This window comes from Phycomyces blakesleeanus (genome assembly GCF_001638985.1).
Source record: "Phycomyces blakesleeanus NRRL 1555(-) unplaced genomic scaffold PHYBLscaffold_2, whole genome shotgun sequence".
Lineage (NCBI taxonomy): Eukaryota > Fungi > Mucoromycota > Mucoromycetes > Mucorales > Phycomycetaceae > Phycomyces > Phycomyces blakesleeanus.
The window spans coordinates 1,519,590-1,536,754 of NW_017265135.1; the positions used below are offsets into that span (position 1 = coordinate 1,519,590).

At 39.1% G+C, this 17,165-nt stretch overlaps 6 protein-coding genes across 6 annotated transcripts; 3 read left to right on the top strand and 3 right to left on the bottom strand.

Moving 5' to 3' along the window:
* Positions 1 to 378: 378 nt before the first annotated feature.
* On the top strand, positions 379 to 1,398 carry PHYBLDRAFT_75552 (hypothetical protein). Its single transcript, XM_018443070.1, has one exon. The coding sequence runs from the start codon at positions 510 to 512 to the stop codon at positions 984 to 986; it is 477 nt and encodes a 158-aa protein (XP_018297589.1). The 5' UTR covers positions 379 to 509; the 3' UTR covers positions 987 to 1,398.
* A 4,332-nt stretch (positions 1,399 to 5,730) lies between these two features.
* On the top strand, positions 5,731 to 6,381 carry ATP11 (ATP11, mitochondrial F1-ATPase assembly protein; the record flags this gene model as incomplete). Its single annotated transcript, XM_018427961.1, has 2 exons — positions 5,731 to 5,904; positions 6,019 to 6,381. 2 exons carry the CDS (start codon positions 5,731 to 5,733, stop codon positions 6,379 to 6,381), a joined length of 537 nt encoding a protein of 178 aa, XP_018297590.1.
* A 261-nt stretch (positions 6,382 to 6,642) lies between these two features.
* PHYBLDRAFT_14326 (hypothetical protein) lies at positions 6,643 to 6,936 on the bottom strand (the record flags this gene model as incomplete). Its single annotated transcript, XM_018430960.1, has 1 exon — positions 6,643 to 6,936. One exon carries the CDS (start codon positions 6,934 to 6,936, stop codon positions 6,643 to 6,645), a length of 294 nt encoding a protein of 97 aa, XP_018297591.1.
* A 171-nt stretch (positions 6,937 to 7,107) lies between these two features.
* Positions 7,108 to 8,533, bottom strand: PHYBLDRAFT_58598 (hypothetical protein; the record flags this gene model as incomplete). Its single annotated transcript, XM_018440359.1, has 4 exons — positions 7,108 to 7,212; positions 7,279 to 7,386; positions 7,507 to 7,593; positions 7,697 to 8,533. The coding sequence occupies 4 exons, from the start codon at positions 8,531 to 8,533 to the stop codon at positions 7,108 to 7,110; spliced, it is 1,137 nt and encodes a 378-aa protein (XP_018297592.1).
* A 363-nt stretch (positions 8,534 to 8,896) lies between these two features.
* PHYBLDRAFT_139585 (glycosyltransferase family 69 protein) lies at positions 8,897 to 10,359 on the bottom strand (the record flags this gene model as incomplete). The annotated part of the gene is made up of 5 exons (XM_018430250.1): positions 8,897 to 9,091; positions 9,188 to 9,319; positions 9,436 to 9,902; positions 9,985 to 10,151; positions 10,253 to 10,359. The coding sequence occupies 5 exons, from the start codon at positions 10,357 to 10,359 to the stop codon at positions 8,897 to 8,899; spliced, it is 1,068 nt and encodes a 355-aa protein (XP_018297593.1).
* Positions 10,360 to 11,219: 860 nt separating this feature from the next.
* Positions 11,220 to 16,752, top strand: PHYBLDRAFT_162612 (Homeodomain-like and zinc finger-domain-containing transcription factor; the record flags this gene model as incomplete). Its single annotated transcript, XM_018434662.1, has 5 exons — positions 11,220 to 11,926; positions 12,136 to 12,768; positions 12,996 to 13,894; positions 15,345 to 15,394; positions 15,433 to 16,752. 5 exons carry the CDS (start codon positions 11,220 to 11,222, stop codon positions 16,750 to 16,752), a joined length of 3,609 nt encoding a protein of 1,202 aa, XP_018297594.1.
* Positions 16,753 to 17,165: the final 413 nt, after the last annotated feature.

Consider the following 17,165-nt stretch of genomic DNA (forward strand, 5'->3'; position numbering starts at 1 on the left):
GAGAGAGACCTAGTCAAAATAGTAGACAAAAAGGCTGGACTGGTCAATGCATCAAAGCGGAGAAAGCTGTTGAGCTATTTTTTTTTGCTCAATTTTTGGTAGGGGATTAAGAGAAGCTTCCTTATTAGATAGCCAATATATCTTGCGGTACCTCAGCCAGTTCCTAAAAAAAAATTAAAAAAAAACCTTACTGTGTACTCAGCATATGGGTATTTTTTTTTGTATCAGTCAATCGATTATTTATTCCCGCTTAGGTCTCCCCCCCATAATTGGCTACACACACGGTGTTTCAAAAACAGAAAAAAAACATTAACAGATTGAATTTCGGTGCATATAAAAGGGAGCCCATCTTTGACTCGGAAGAACAATAGAATCTGACATTCACATCTCTCTCTCTTCTCTTCTCTTTACCTTTCTACTCATCTCCCAACGCTGGTCGTTTTCAAGCTTTAAAGCTCATAAATTCTCTTTTCTTACATCGAATTAAAATCTCAATTCAAATAACAAACATGGTCCGCATCATTTCTATCGTTGGTTTCCTCGTTGCCTTTGCCTCTACATTGACTGTAGCCGCCCCCTCCCCTGTCCCCGTTGCCAACACTCCCGAGCTGGTCTCCAACATTGCCGAGCCCGTCTACTCCAACACCACATTGGAAAAGAGAGCTACAACCTACAAGGGTACTGCCACATGGTTCATTCCCGAGACTGAAGGTGGTGTCTGGGGTGCCTGTGGACCAAAAGAATCCTCCTCATCCAAGATTGTCGCCCTGAACAAGAGCCAATACGGCAACATGAGCAAGAAGAGCAAGTGGTGTGGCAAGAAGATCCGCATCACCGGTCCCACTGGAAAGTCTGTTACTGCCACAATTAACGATGCCTGCCCTGGCTGCAAGAGCGGTGATCTTGATCTTACTCCTGTCCTCTTCAAGCAGATCATTGGAAACATGAACAAGGGTGTCGGAAAGATCAAGTGGGTCCTGATCTAAATCAGCTACCTCTTCTCGACAAAGAAAACGAAAACGAAAACCAAAAAACAACAACAACTACCACAAACTTGCATCTCTCATAACTTTTATTGAGGAGACCGGCTCTCTTACAATCCTTTTTTTATATTTTATATTTCTTTCCCTTGCCTCCCTTTTTGACAAAGATCATCTTTCTACCCTCTCATTCTCATTCAAATATATACATACACAACCCTTTCTATATATATTGTGTCTTTTTCTTTTTCTAAAGCAAATGAAATAGATATTGTGCTATGAATTAAACAATTAATACATAGTATAGATAAAGAACAACACAATCCAAATCTAAATACAAATTCAATTCAATAAAATCCAATAAAAACATTATCATCCAAACCAATAAAGATATATATATATATATTGCTATCATTGATCAATTACTCTTTAATCTTTTTCCTAATGATGTGTTCCTAATTCACTAAATGTGTTGAGCCCTTGTATATACATATACATTGTATTTGGGATATCCACATTATCTATTTGACTAATATATATATATATATTACGTTTAAATTGTTGTGTTCACATCTCTAGTAAATCAACATTGATACATATGTTAAATATCTTTATTTTACACACCCCATGTTTTTATATGTGTGTAGTACCAATGTATACTAATAAGCATAATAAAGAGTACAAAGTAGCAAAAAAGAAAAAAAGGCTTTTTATATAATAAATATTCAAGTAATTAAATAATTAAACAAGTAATTAATATTGACCATAGTTGTATGTTTGTGTAGTGTGTACAAGAAAAACCGTATACAAAGATACATAGTAGCTATACACAAGCACACAGGCACACAGACACACAAACATATACAGAAATAATATAAAATAGTCTTTGAATTCTCGTGACAAAGAAGACAATAGCTTTGAAGCTCAAAGTTTATTGGGGTTTGTCCAAAATGCAGTCGACGAAACTAGGTTGGGCCAATAATTTTGCGTAATTTTATTTTAAATTGGTTAATTTATTGATTGCTTCTTTTGAATACTATAAAAAGTAATATTTCTTTTACAGCGCAGAATAGTAATAGTAATATTAATACCGACAACAGAAGAATAAGAAGAAGAAACAAAGCCACTCGAATATACATGAGATATATACTTATATAGATAGATATAGACATGCATGTATGCATACATATCTACATACATAGACACACCAAAAAGAGGATTTCCCGGTATTTCAACAAACGAGAGAAATGGATTGTAAAGAAGGGGAGGAGAGTTACTTTGATTCACATTGACGTTACCCGAATTACTCAACAAAACGTCTATTATATATATAATATAATATAGTATAATCCCTTATAAATCAGGACAGGCCAAGACAAGCTCAAACATGGCAAGAAACCTGAATAAAATAGTATAATTATATGGATATATATATATATAATAAACAAGGTGAGATTGAACTATGATCTATGGATTCTAAAGATCCAATTTACGCCTACACATACATGGGCAGTATAATACATGTTTTGCTGTTTTTTTACCATAATAGTAATATATCCAATTGTCTTTCTTCTTGTCATGCCATGCCACGCCATGTCCTTAGATCCAATATGGCTTAGTAAATCAATCATATACATATTCTTTTCTTTCTAATGAATAATACAAAAAAGTGAAAATTAATATCGTTCTTTCAAATAAGCAAAACTGAGTTGCTACATTTGCAAAGGTGTATTATCTATGAGAACTTTTTTTTTTCACAAAAGAAGTAATGTAAAGGTCACCCTTTTCTTCTTTTATTTTAAAAAGAATTGATCTATAATTCAATAAGTATATATATATATATATATATATATATATATATGTTTGCTAGTTGATAAAATTTACCCTAAAATAAGGCATTGTACACAAAGATAAGCATAATGAGAATACTTTGTGTGAAAAAGAATAGGCCAAAAAAAAAGCGAGTGTTTTCTTAATAGCATTCAAGACAAAGAGGAGCTCTAGACATATTCTGACCAAGAAGAAGAAGAATGGTGATATTAATATATATCTCTTTTATAGTTACTCAATTAACTGAAGTGCCTAATGAAAATACCAAGCATAAGATGCTCTTAAGTAAAGTATTTTATTTCACAGTATATTTACTTTAAAATTGTTCGGAAATGCTGTACATAACTTTGCCTCTTATCTTGAGAGTTTTTTTTTTTAAACTTGACACCTCAAATTTGATTTGATGTTAAGCATTTAATAAATACATCTGGTCCCTAATAATTCACAACTGCCTTTTATATATCAAAAATATATAAAATAACCCATAATCTATTTATTTAATTAATAATGATAATTTCCCTTTAACTGATAAAGGTGTTTTGTGGTGCAAGTAGATTAGTCATCTTAATCTTAATCTAAAGCATGGTTCTGACTGTTGAAGCATCTTGACCCTTCTTCTTTTTCCTTTTTGCAAAGAGACTCTTCTGAGTCTCAACAGGAGAACCTTCTTTATTTCTAGGCTAGTATGTATGTGTATGCTTTTTTTAAAAATACTCTTTCTTTCTACTTTTGATATAGCACATCTTTCTTTCTTTATTTTTTCTCAAAACGCTATGGTACTTTAATTTATTTATACCCTTGGATTTATATTTATCTTGGTACTACACTTGAGCCTTTAACCAAAACAACCAAGATGATGTCTTTTATTATTGGTACTTTTAGCTCTATACACATATAAAAGGGAAAAAAAAAGAGTTCAAACGATTCTGACTGGCTAGTATTCTTTTATTGCTAATTTTGATGGAAAAGATCATGGTTTTGATGAAAGAAATGGTATTAAGAGCACTTGATTTTATCTAATATGTATCTGAACTAATTTTGAACTTTTTTTTTCTTAGTCTGTCCACACCAATTGTTCATTTATTGGTGATTATATACCTAAAATTTAGACACAAATCGATTTTTTTAAAAAAAAAAGACCTGTGAAAAAATATAGATATATAAAAGAAAGGTAGAAATATAAAATTAAATTTACAATGAAAATGTATCAATCACAACATACAACAGACCCTGATCGCGATACCCACACCAACATATACAATCAACATCATCAACAATATCAGCAACAGAAACAGCCAAAAATCAAATAAAATATAAAACCTGATATATTGTCTACATCATAATTGAAGGAAACACAAATGAAACACAACGATGCAAAGAAATAAGATACCAAGTCTTTTTGTTGCTCTTGTTGTTAATCATAAGAATGCTAATAAAGAACACGCGCATTTCACAGTAAGAAAGAAAAATAAAAGAAGCTGTTGCAAATTCGGAACTATATTCCAGAAATGTTATTAACTGTTAATTGGTAATTAAAGTAACAGCAACAACAACAACAAGTAATAAAGTACCCTGGGTATTGTCCCGATCTCACTTATTCTTACACACAATACCTGGGTATTTGCATATATGTCCCAAAAAACATATTAACTTAAAGACCTCAGTTAAATTCGCTTAAACAAAACAAAAGCAAGACACATATTTATTTGATTTATTTCAAAAGACGAGTGGTACAGGATGCCTATTGAAAAGTATGTGTAGCTATCTATCTATCTATCTATTATTTATATTAATATTACTTAGTGGTGGTTAACTTTAGTGTATTCGAGAAAATAATCAATGAATGCAGAATACTTGAAAAATACATAGATAAATTTGAAATCTTGTAAAAGTACAGTATTGTGTTCTCTTGTAATTAGCTTAGAAATTGTAGACCAATAAAAAAGATGTCATTTGGATGCACATTCTTTCCTTCCTTTCTTTTAGTCTTTTAGTTTTTCAATTCATCTTTCTCTTTGTGGAATCAAAAAGTTATGCCATCAACCCAGCCCATGATATAACCTATATTAGAGTCATACCAAGCCACGAGACAGTAAAGGAGTCACAAAGGCTATTGAAGGGGAGGAAGTAATGAGCGAGAGAATGACATGTAAACCCAGTAACCATGCTTTTACCTACACTCTCGAGACGTATTGTTGGCGCTAATGCTGCTCGCATGGCATTGGCCATGCCAAGACAAGTTACAAATGTTCAGACCATTAAGCTTGCATCATCGCCCTGTTCTATCTGGGGCCGTTACAGCTACGGTATATAACAACTTGTTTACTTATGAATATAAACCAAAAGAAGCAAGAAGAAGAAAAAAAACCTCCCCCCTGGAAAAAAAAAGAGAGTCTAGTTTCTCATCTTTTATTACTTTGATTATCATTATATTTCTCGATAGCCACTGTGAGACATCATTCTATCGATGCCCAGACTATCTATGAGGCTAAATACGCAGAGAAGCTTAGAAAGGCAGCCGAAAAGTAAGTATTCCTGTAAATAAGAATAAAGATAATAATCTATATAAACACACACAAAGAGAGAGAGAGAGATAGAGGAAGTGATAGAGTTGACAAAAAAAAACGCTCAATATAATCTAATAATGAATAATTAGAGAGGGTATCACTGTCGAGGATCTCAAATTGAGAATCAAAGAAGATGCACTCAAGCGTCGCAAGGAAGCAACCCCTTCTCCTGTAGCTCGCAACCCATCTTCTGCCCCAAAGACAAGTACAGACAAGACCGTCGAGAAAGTCACGTCCAAAGCCAAGATGCCATATGATTCATCAGCTCCTGTAAGTATACTAGATACAAATGATGGGAGACCAAATATGAATTAACCAGTGCATATCACATTCTGCAATGAATAAATACATAAATGCAAATCCAGTCTCTAGATAAGATTGTCAAGTTGGACTTGCTGCAGAATGAAGACGTCAAATCTATCACCAAGATTTGGACAGAATACCATTCTGACAAAGACTGTATTACTGCTGTCATCCCTTCCGAAGTGTATGATACCTTGTACAAACGCAGCCGAGAGTTTCCCATGGTAAAGTCAAGGTTGAGATATTTTATAGCCTACATCCATCCCTATCTATCATTTATATATATATATATATATATGGCACACTCGGAGCCTCATTGCTTGTAATTGTATTTGCAGTTTGTTTTGCCTATGCCTAGAGAATCTGGTATCGAGTTCTTCTTGTTGCAGTTCAACTTCCACCAGTGTAACTTCACCTCTCTTCTCGAGTATAAGACCAAGGGGTCTGAGGCAAGACCTTTCTTGACCATCTCCCATTTCCCAGAGTTGTCCGAGTCCAAGGGTATTGTGCTGATGAAGGGTGAGATCTCTGACAAGCCACGCATGATTGATGCCCAAAACGCCCAGTTCTTGGTATTTGCCATCCAGCAGTTCTATGTAACTGGCGGAGAGCGCAAGTTGGGTCTCGTAGAAAAGTTCCACAAGGCACCCCAAGAGTTTGATTATCAAGAGTTGCTGGATGAAGTCGAGCGTCTGGTTTAAAAGAAAAGAATATATCAACTATTCATTCAATCCCCCCTTTTTTTAAATCAAAATCTAAAATAAAATCCTGAGCGTTTAATAGACATTTTTTTTTGATTCACAAAATATATTTGTGAGAGATGGTCTTTTATGTTATAGTATATAACACACATACACACATACACACATATTTATATATAGATAAATTCATTTATTAATTACAATCATTATGAAGATGATTCTTATAAAAAAGTATATAAAATAAGTAATATACAAGCAGATTTAAGAGTTCCACTTCTTCTGAGCTTCACCAGAAAGCTCCTGAGCCTTTGATCCAGCACGGCTGGTATCGTTTCCAGTAATACTGTCGACCATACCATTGACAGCACCCTTGGCTTGATCCATGAGACCGGAGACGTAACCCTGGGCCTTGGCACCCATCTCCTCTGCCTGTCCGCTCGAGTTCTGGGTCATGCCCTCGCCTTGCATATTCTTGTTACCAATAGCGCTACCGACATTTTCCTTGACGGAACCAGCAGCCTTGTTCCAGTTAGCGTTTGTCTTTGAGGGATCCATTTTAAGTTGATATTATTGTTGTAGTTGTTTTGGGGTTTAGTGAATTAAATAGAAGAGATAATGTAGAATAAGTTTTTTTTGTTCAAGATGCTTATATATATATATATTTTTAGTTTATTTATTTCCTGGGGTTGTTTCTTGTCGCGTTGTTTCGTATTGTGCTGTATTAAACTAGGAGAGAATGATTTGTTTATGATGCTGTCTTGTTTCGAACAAGGCTGTAAAGGTGCGCTTGGTCCACATTGGAGCATTGTAATAAGGTTGAGAGGACGGGGACTAATTGATGCTAGAGTCATTGGGAATGTGTCAGTTGAGATACGTCAGACCACCTTCTTCGCTTACCCTCGTCTGTTTCTTTTCTAGGAATGTTAATATAACATTGCGTAGATATTCTACATTAACCACCTCTCGGCGATTGCGCGATATTTTACGAATCTCATCACGTAATGTCTAACAAACAAACCAACAAACAAACAAATTAATAAATGAATTCAAGTCAATAACCTAATCCCCAGATTAACTCTATCATTTATCAAATTTAGCGAGGGTAGTTAGTTTATTAAATCTTACCTTGTTTATTGTTCGAAGATGCTGTTCACGCACTTTTGACTGATCTAACATCTCGTTATGCTCATCTTCCCTTGCTTGATGTAATGTCTATAATATTTGTATATGTATTTAAATTAATAAAATTGAAAAAAAATGTGGCAATAAACAAGGGATTAATATCAAATAATATTATAAAAAAAAATGAGCCTACCAGGAGCTTTAATTTTTCTTCGTATGCATTTTTCCAATGAGCATGAGATTTCACTTCATTCTCCAAGCGTTGTTCAAGAACTGAATATTGCTCTAAATTCATTTGATATTTTTGCTGGAGTGCCTTTTGCAACTTCTCAAGTGCTTCTATTTTGGACGTGTCGGACTGAACTATCTTGGGACTCCAGGTCTGCTGTTGCCTTAAACCCTCAATCTCCTTTTTCAGCACTTCCACTCTGATCTCTGCTTGCTCGAGTGCATTCTCGGATGACTTCCAATGACTCTCCAGTCTTTCTCCACGCTCATGTTCTACCTTTAGTGTCTGTCGAAGGACTCTATTTTCGTCCTTTGCTTGGTCAAACTCGTCTTGGATCAGCTTTTGGGATTCGTTTAAACGACCGAGTGTGTCTTGACAGTCCTTCAGCTGAGTCGTTAGCTGTTTTACTTGATCTGTGAGCTCAATTACATTTTGGGCGTCCCTGGAATGAATTTCGGCCGCCTTTTCATGCTCAACTAGAGAAGCTGTGGCTCGGGAAAGGAGGGTCTCTAATTGGAGGATTTTGTCCCCTTGGCTTTGTTTGTGCTCTTGTGATTCATCAATCGATTGTGATGGTAGATCTGGACTGTGATCTGAATTGTTTAGTTTACTGGAGAGAATTGCGATCTGTTCCCGAGCATGCTGAAGGTCTTGTCTGGCCATGTCTGCCTCTTGTACGAAATGGAGAACATTCTTTTTTGATTCCTCTCTCTCCATTCGAAGTTCTTCAATCTCATTACCCAGACGAGACAACTCTTCCTGTAGTCGCTGTTTGCTGTAGTTCTGTTTCTTGTTCACCATGGTAGTAGCAATAGAGATATGTAATATGTATTATGCGTAATAGTAGCGAATAATTGTGGTATATATTTTGAATTAAAACAAAGAAAGAAAAAGAATAAAGGGGTAAAAATAAGGCTTATTGTTCGTCCAAGGTAGGAAATCAAGGATTTATCTTATAAATAAATAAAATATATCAATGTATATATATATATGTATATATTTAGTAGAGGTCGGAATGGCACGCGTTTGTCAAACATCAAGAAACTCTGTGATCCATTGAATATGTATTGAATAACCGCTATTGTAGTGTGTGTATTATGTATGTATGTATGTGTATATGTGTAGGTGTGTGTATATAGATGTGCGTAGGGATGATAAGTATATTTAGTCCTTGGGCCAAAGGCATGTATAATCCTCAGAACGAACACCCTGAGAATATGCATCGTCGACGGCTTTATTCCAGGCAAATTGCTCTTCTAGCGTCTGTGTATTTGTTGGGGTATTGAAGAGACGATAGAAAGGTTGAAGAAGTCGAATGATACTATGAGCGTACCAGTAATGGAAAGTATCGTAGGAAACCTGGATATTTTTTTAAATTTTTAGAAAAATTGCCATCTTTTTTTTTCCACCTTGTGATTTCCATATTTAATTATTATTTATTTTACACATATCTACCTTGATGCGGGGGTTGATGTATATGCGTGTATAGTTTAGTGAACGCAGATCAGTATGTACTAAGCAACATTCAGATGCCTCCACAGGTGGTCCTGGTTCCTTGGGGATAATGGCACGAAAAGAAATCTTGTTCTATTATAAATATGAGTAAAGAATCATCAAAGACCCCTACCAGCCCACCAATCCATATCCACATCCATAGACATATATCATATTCATATCAACTTTTACGCTCATAAAATACATACCTCGAGAAAGGGCTTTGCATTGAGAGCAATCATGCCATTCCAACAACTGTAAACCGGAATTGGCTTTTCCTCATAAAGTAGTTTTCTACTGGGCTTGTGGGAAAAATAAGGATAGTTACCCGACCCAACCCAGCCTCCATCTGCCTCGCGCGTAGCAAAAGTATCATAGAATTCTCCAAAAAAGTCCATCGCACACATTGCGTCGTATTCCCCATCATATGTCTCTAGCAATTCAATTGCATCTGATGCCTTAAAGATGATGTCATTTAGAAACAATATCTTATCTGGCTTGGGATCTTGATCCAGCAGAGGCTCGAGTAAATAGTTACGAAGGCCAGCCAGGGCAACTATACGTCTTGCATTTTCATCTTTCTCGACTGTACTTGTCACGATTCGATGAGGGATCTGCAGAAGATTCAGATGCTGATCGTACTTTTCTAAAATTGACTTTGTGCGATCTTGGCTTCCTATGAAAAATTGTTGAGATGACAAGATTTGTAATAATAGTAATAGTAGTAATAGTAGTAATAGTAGTAGTATAATGCCTACCATTCTCATAGATGGAAAGATAGACATTAGATGCACCAAGCCATTTGATGAGCTGATTGACTTGGGTAATCCAGTGATCTAGTATCTCTTCATTGTTATATATGTTGGCTGCGATGAACACAACAGGTTTTCGTGCGGGTGGAGATTCAAGGTTCAGTCTATTTAAACTATTGACATTACCGTAAAAATAATTATAAATACATGAATACATAAATAAATAAAATAAAGTAAATTATTATTATGCTATTGTATGCTTGTGTACACATACCGCTCAGGTGCAGATGAATAGAAATACAGTGGATATGCCAAAAATACCACAAAGAAAATAATGAGTCCCAGACGTCGTCTAGTATAAAGACGTCTTGAATGGAACATTAGGAGGTAAAATGCAATTGAAAAAGAAAGGCACTTGGAAGAAGAAAAAGAAACAAAAAGATATAAATAAGTTGGCTTACTGTGAGTCCCAAGGAACAGTGGAGACTCAATAACCTATTGCCTTAATTTTTCACAGGAGAAGGTATAACAAAGAAAGTGAGAAATCCTTGGCATAATTTTAAAAACCAATTAATCTCTAGGTATACAGATAATTTTACCAATATTCTTCTATAGACCGCAACACATACACACACACACACATATATATATATGTAGATATAAGTACACCTCTTTAATATATTCTACATTAATTCTATACATTCTTATTATAAGATAAGATAAGCTTGAAATTGCACCAATTATATTTGCGGGGTGAAATACTTTAAAAATTAAGTAAAGTCATCTCTTATCTTTAATATCATATTGTACACACAGCAAGAGTTTTGAGCCGTAATTCAAGAGAATCTTTATACACACTATTCTCTTTTGTGGTATTATTGTACCATAACAAGAAAAGAGCGCGAGAACTAGTCAGGTAGATTATTCTGGATTGTGGTATCTTAGAATATATTGACCTACTTTGATACTATTATCCCTTCCCCCCCCAATGTTAATGTATACAGGGTACTGTGAAAGCTCCTCCTAGAATTGAACATCGCAGTGTAACATCTTTTCTAAAAAAAAATGGTACAGTCAGGCTTATGGAAATTGGCGTTTTCTAAAAAATAAATGTCACAAGGTTAAATTATTTTTGGCGCAAGTTGGTAACTAAAATTAGCCGAAGAATTGCATTTAATTGACAGATGTTTTTGGCGTTTTTTTTTGTCCTTTTTGCTTCTTTATAAAAATATAACATAACAATGACTACATTCTTTTATGAAGATGGACAAGAAAACCTTTTCAATGAACATGGAGAAAAAGTTTACGATCCAATGGAAGATGTTTTAACACAAATTGACGATCCCAATATAGTTCTTGAAACAATAACCAATCGAGAAACTTACTTGAGTGCTAAACGCCCCGAAAAAGCTACTGGTGAACCATCAGTTACGAAGCCGTTGAAATCTAGTAATTTGACTAAATCAACCAAGTCATACAGTATCTATAGTGATACGACCAGAGAATCGTTTATCGACCGTATGCTTGAGCAACCGCAAGAGCGTGGCTTAGTGGCTAAAGTTGCAAGAGAACTCAACGTGAAGTACCGTACTGCACTGAATTGGTGGTACATTTATGAAAAAATGGAAGGGGTGCCGTATAAAAATAGTGAAAAAAACAGTGGTCCAAAAAGCTCATTTACAGCTGAACATAACGAGTACATTACCAAGCTACTTGACAACGACCCTCAGATATTTGCGGACGATATAATAAATAGCTTGACTGAACAATTCGAAGGCTTCACAATTTCAAAATCGCAAATTAACAACCATTTACGTAATACTATGCTTATCACTGTAAAAAAGCCATATTTCGAACCTGAGGTTAGAAACTCAGTAGAAAATCTCCAGACACGATTCGAATGGTTTATGAAATGGAAAGATTCTGATCTGGATTTTACAAAAAAATTGTATTTTTATAGATGAAGCCGGTTTCCACATCAACATGAGACACAATTGGGACAGATCGAAAAGTGGAAAAAAGGCCATCGTAAAGCAACCACAAACCAGAGCACCAACACATACAATCATTGGTGCCATTCACTCCTCTAGCAATATTCACGTTGCTATCAGAAAACCACCACCAAAAAAAGAAATTGAGGCTGCTAAAAAAAAAAAGAGCAGTAACTGAGATTAGTGGAGAGAATACCTTTTTCGATGGCACTGGCAGTGTCCTCCTTGAACGACCCAACCCACCAGCTCAGCAAGTCGCTAAGCTTGCCTACGAGATTTCTTACAACGACAACACTACCATCCTTGGAGAATGGGCACATATGGGCTCCCATTGCAAATACTGCAAACAAATGGGCCACGACATCGATGCCTGCCCTGCACGCTCTTCAGAAACACGCACCTGTCACAGCTGCAACAAGCCTGGCCATTTGCAAGCTAACTGTCCCCACGTCTCCGAACCTGCTCGTAGGTCAGCAACCACTAACAAACGCTCTCGCCACCTCAACCGTGTTCCTCACCAGGATCGCATTGTGCTGCCCCGCCCCCTGACAACTAATCTCCCCACTGGTACATCTGCGGATTCCATCCACAATCCGGCTAACAAAGCTTCATCTTCTCTTCTGCCGATTGAACCACAACGCAAAGCCAAGGTAGTCAACCATGCTGAAGAGGAAACACCATCCGACAACACCGCCTATATTGTAGATCCTGAAGACGACACAATGCTCGACGCCCTTCCAGAACAGGTAAATTCTGACAAAGCCCAATTGCAACAGGAGCCTGAGAAGGCCGCCGATGAGTAGGCTCTCCTGGAGGCTATTCAGGCTACTGAAACTGAAAGAGTACGTCGTCTTACCCGACATACGCCCAACCGCAACACGAGACGCAGTCTTTCCACGTCCCCCACACGCAGGAACACTGCCTCTCGTAACTCTTCGCTCTCCCCTCCACCCCGGTTCACCCGTCAAGCCCTCGGCGCAGAGGCCAAATCTAACCAATGATTACCATTGGAACTATGAACTGCAGAGGCCTCTCCAAGGTGGGACGACCCGAAACACGCTCATTATTTATACGCCACTTACGTTCGAAGGGAATTGATCTCCTCGCCCTTCAAGAAACCCATGCCCACTCTATTGCTCTTCAAGACACATTTACTATGCAATTCCAATCTTCTTCTTCTCTTTGGTCTCCTCATTGTGGACTTGTATGCCTTTCAAAAGATATTATGCTTACTGATCCATTGTTTAGTATATGCGGCCGCTGCATCACTGCTACGGTATCTCACGCACAGTCTATGTTCAACTCTTTCCGTATCTGTGTCATTTATGCTCCCGCTACTTATCGCGAACGACATTCGTTCCTCACCTCTCTTCTTCACAATCCTCTCTTGATACCCGCGTCACCCACTAATATGATTCTATTGGGCGACCTCAATCACTCACTCACTACTACCACCGCCCATAGCACTCCACCTCGCCCATGGCTTCAATTTCTCACCGACCGCCTTGTGGACTGTGTGACTCCCACCGGCAAGGTACCTCAACCTACCTTTCACCGTGGGACATCATCCTCCACAATTGACTACATATTCGCCTCCTCCGACCTTGCTTCTTGTGCCACCTCACACTCGGTGGAATATATACACTCACAATGGTCTGACCATTGTCTGGTCACAGTCGTACTCTCCCTTCCTTCTTCTCGGACCAGTGGTAAAGGCCTTTGGCGGGCGAACCCTCGCCTTGCTCAGCTCACTTCCTTCCAGGACGAACTTTCTGTCTTTCTTCACACCTTCGTTCCCACTCTCCCCGCCTCCAATTCCCCACAGACAAACTGGGATTTAGTCAAGTCTGAAGTGACTAGATTCATTAAACGTTTCTCTCGTCGAATCTCACCTTCCCTGTCCACTCTAGAAGCACAACTTCAAAGTCGGCGTGATAAGTTGATTCTTCGGTTTCGCCATCAACCCGCCCAGAACTTTCAGCTTCCTGTAATCGAACGCAAGCTCCAACAGGTTCAACTGGAACGCGTAGAAATTCTTGCTCTCCGGGCTGGCCGACAATGGCGCGAACAGGGTGAAACCTCTGCCGGTTTCCTTAAACGCACCGTTGCTACACGTCAGTCCAAAAAACTCATCACCAGCCTACGCCATCCTGTTACCGACTATCTTTGCACTGAGCCTGACAGCATGACGGAGGCTGCTGCCGCCTTCTATGAGACTCTCTACTCTCCTGAGCCCATCACTTCTGCTGCTGTTGACGATCTTCTCCAGAATCTTCCTGACAATCTTGCCCTCACTGATCTCACTCAACATTGCCTCACTCGCAAATTTTCCCTCGACACTATTCGTCAAGGTGCCTCTCGATCCCCCAATGCCAGTAGCCCTGGTCCTGACGGATTGCCATACGAGATTCTACGACTCATACTTGACCACCCCGAATGCTCCACTCTTGTCTCGCGTGTATATAACGAAGCTTTGTTGGATGGTGTCTTTCCCCCCACTTGGATGTCCACCTGCGTGTGTCTTCTCCCGAAAAAAGGCGACCTTACCTCCCTTCGGAATTGGCGACCCGTCGCACTTATCAACACTGATGCTAAGGTCTTCACTCGTCTTCTTAACTCTCGTTTGATCCCTGTTGCCACTCCTCTTGTCACTCCCTACCAAACTGGCTTTGTTCAAGGACGATTTATTGCTGATAATGAGATGCTCACCCGGATGGTCATGGCTCAGGCACTTCAGGAAAGCTCGACTGGAGTGGGTCTTCTTCTTGATCAGGAGAAAGCGTACGACCGAGTCCACCCAGAATACTTGCGCCGAGTTCTCGATCACTTTCGCTTTCCTAAATCTATAATAACTTGTATCACCCAATTGTTTTTCTCTACACAGATTCAGATCAACGTTAATGGCTTCCTATCTCGCCCTCTCACACAATTGCGTGGCCTCCGTCAAGGCGACCCTCTCTCTCCCATCTTGTTCAATTTGGCTTTTGAACCTTTGTTGCGACGGGTTATAAGTGATCAATCCTTCCTCGGTTTTCGACCTTCTGTCCCTGATAATGTGGCTACTATTCCTCCTATTAAACTTCTAGCTTATGCCGACGATCTTCTGGTATTTCTCCCAGATCCGGCTCACCTTGCTCGACTCCACACACATCTCACCACCTATTCCGCTGCGTCCAATGCGCGTATCAACCTCCACAAAACGCAAGCTTTCTCACTATCTGGTAGTCCTCTCCCCGATTGGACCTCCACCCTCCGTCGTCATAACATTACCGATTGGCATGACCGCACCTCGCCCGCACCTCTCCGTTATCTTGGCTTTCCGTTGATTCACTCCAAGGCTCAACGGGACTCGTTCTGCTCATCTCTTCTCCAAAGGATTGAGGACAGCTGCAATCTTCACTCATCTCGCTGTCTCTCCTTTCGGGGTAAAGCCACCGTTCTAACATCTCTCATACTCTCTCAGCTTTGGCATGTTTTGCGTGTGGTCTCTCTACCTATGTCCTTCTTTCAGAAGATCAGGTCCATCATGGGTAGCTTCCTTCAACGTGGCACCTTCCCCCCGATTTCTTTGGATACTTTCTGCCTCCCACGCATGCAAGGTGGACTTGGTATCATCGATCCTAAGACGCAGCAGAGCGCTCTACAACTTCGTTGGCTTCAACCTATCGTCCGCGCTCCTCGGTCCCCACCTGGTTTGGTCCCGCGCTGGATGTCCGGATTGTTACATGCTTCACTTCCATCTCTTTCTCCCCTATTTCCCCTTCTATTTCCAAGTATGCGTCCTTCTGGATGGCGGGATCTTACCTCTCCTCTACATTTAGCCTTCACTGCCATTGACCATCTGCCGCACAACTTTGATAATGTTGTGGTAAATTCGACTACTTGCCTTGCTTTGCCTCTCTCAGCGGTCACCATTGTCCCTGCTTCCCAAGCACGCTTCCCCCCATCTTGGCAAGATCTTTTGGTTTCCCACCTCTACACCTTTGACCCTGCCCTGGCGTCGCTACGGTCTATTTCCATCACCAGCAGCCATCCACGCTCTCGTGTTATTCATAAGTTCCTTGGCCGAGTTCAACTCAACACTCTCACATTACATTCGATAATCGTTCGTGCTTGTTGCTCTCCTCGTGAACTGACCGAACAATATCCGTCTCTGCTCGTTCAAGATGGCACATCAATTGACTTGTTCCCTTTCTTTAATGCGCTCGTACCTTCTCAGACTTGGGCACGCCTTTCCACACGCACTTTCCGCGGGCTGTGCTCCCACCATCTCGTCCGTGCCCGCTATTTCGATCCCCCTCGTGGCTCTCGTCATTGGCGGAAATTTTGGTCTTTCCCCCTTCCCCTGGTGGCTCGTAACATTTGGTTTCGTGGTCTACACGACAAGATTTCTTGCCGAGCCCGTCTTCACTCTTTGCTTCCTCTCGCCTTTCCCTCTCCTACCTGCTCTATTTGCTCTCTCTCCTCCGACTCCCAAGACCACTTCTTCTTCACTTGTCCTCTCAAAAACGCGGTGTGGATCGGCATGTGGCTGGAATTCTTTGGCACAATACCTACCCCAACCGCACTACACAACGCTTTTCACTTCTTCTCTTTTCCCTCTTTCTTAAACTCTTCTATTCCCCCTTCTACCGTCTTTGGATGCACCCCCCTTGCGATATGGCGTCACCACTGGACTTTCATTTTTGACGATTCACCATTTGTTCCTTCTGCTGTTGTTGGTACGGCTCGCAAGACCCTAACCCGCATTTGCCAAGAATTAGACCTCAATCCTCTCTTTTAAAACTTATACTTATACTTATTATAATTAACAAAAACAAAAACCCCCAAAAACATTGAAAAAGCTAGAAAACCCTCCAAACAAATGCTGTGATCACTCTTTTGATTATCTTCTTTTGAGTGTCACCAGACCCCCCAAGCCTAATAAAATGCTTCTTACAAACCCTATATTAAAGGTACCGAATAAATAAAGAACATTCAGTTTAACCTACTATTGTCTATATTACACAACATTGCACCCTAGAATAAAGGAACACGTCCATTAATTTAAGTTTATTGCTTTTTTTATTTAATTAAATTAAGTAAAATTTGTAGAATTGAATTCACAAGAATATTAAACGAAGAACAAGTAGACAATAAGCGAGTTGTTAAAACATAAACACCGGCTTTATATTTTAAGAAAGGCTTTAATTTAAA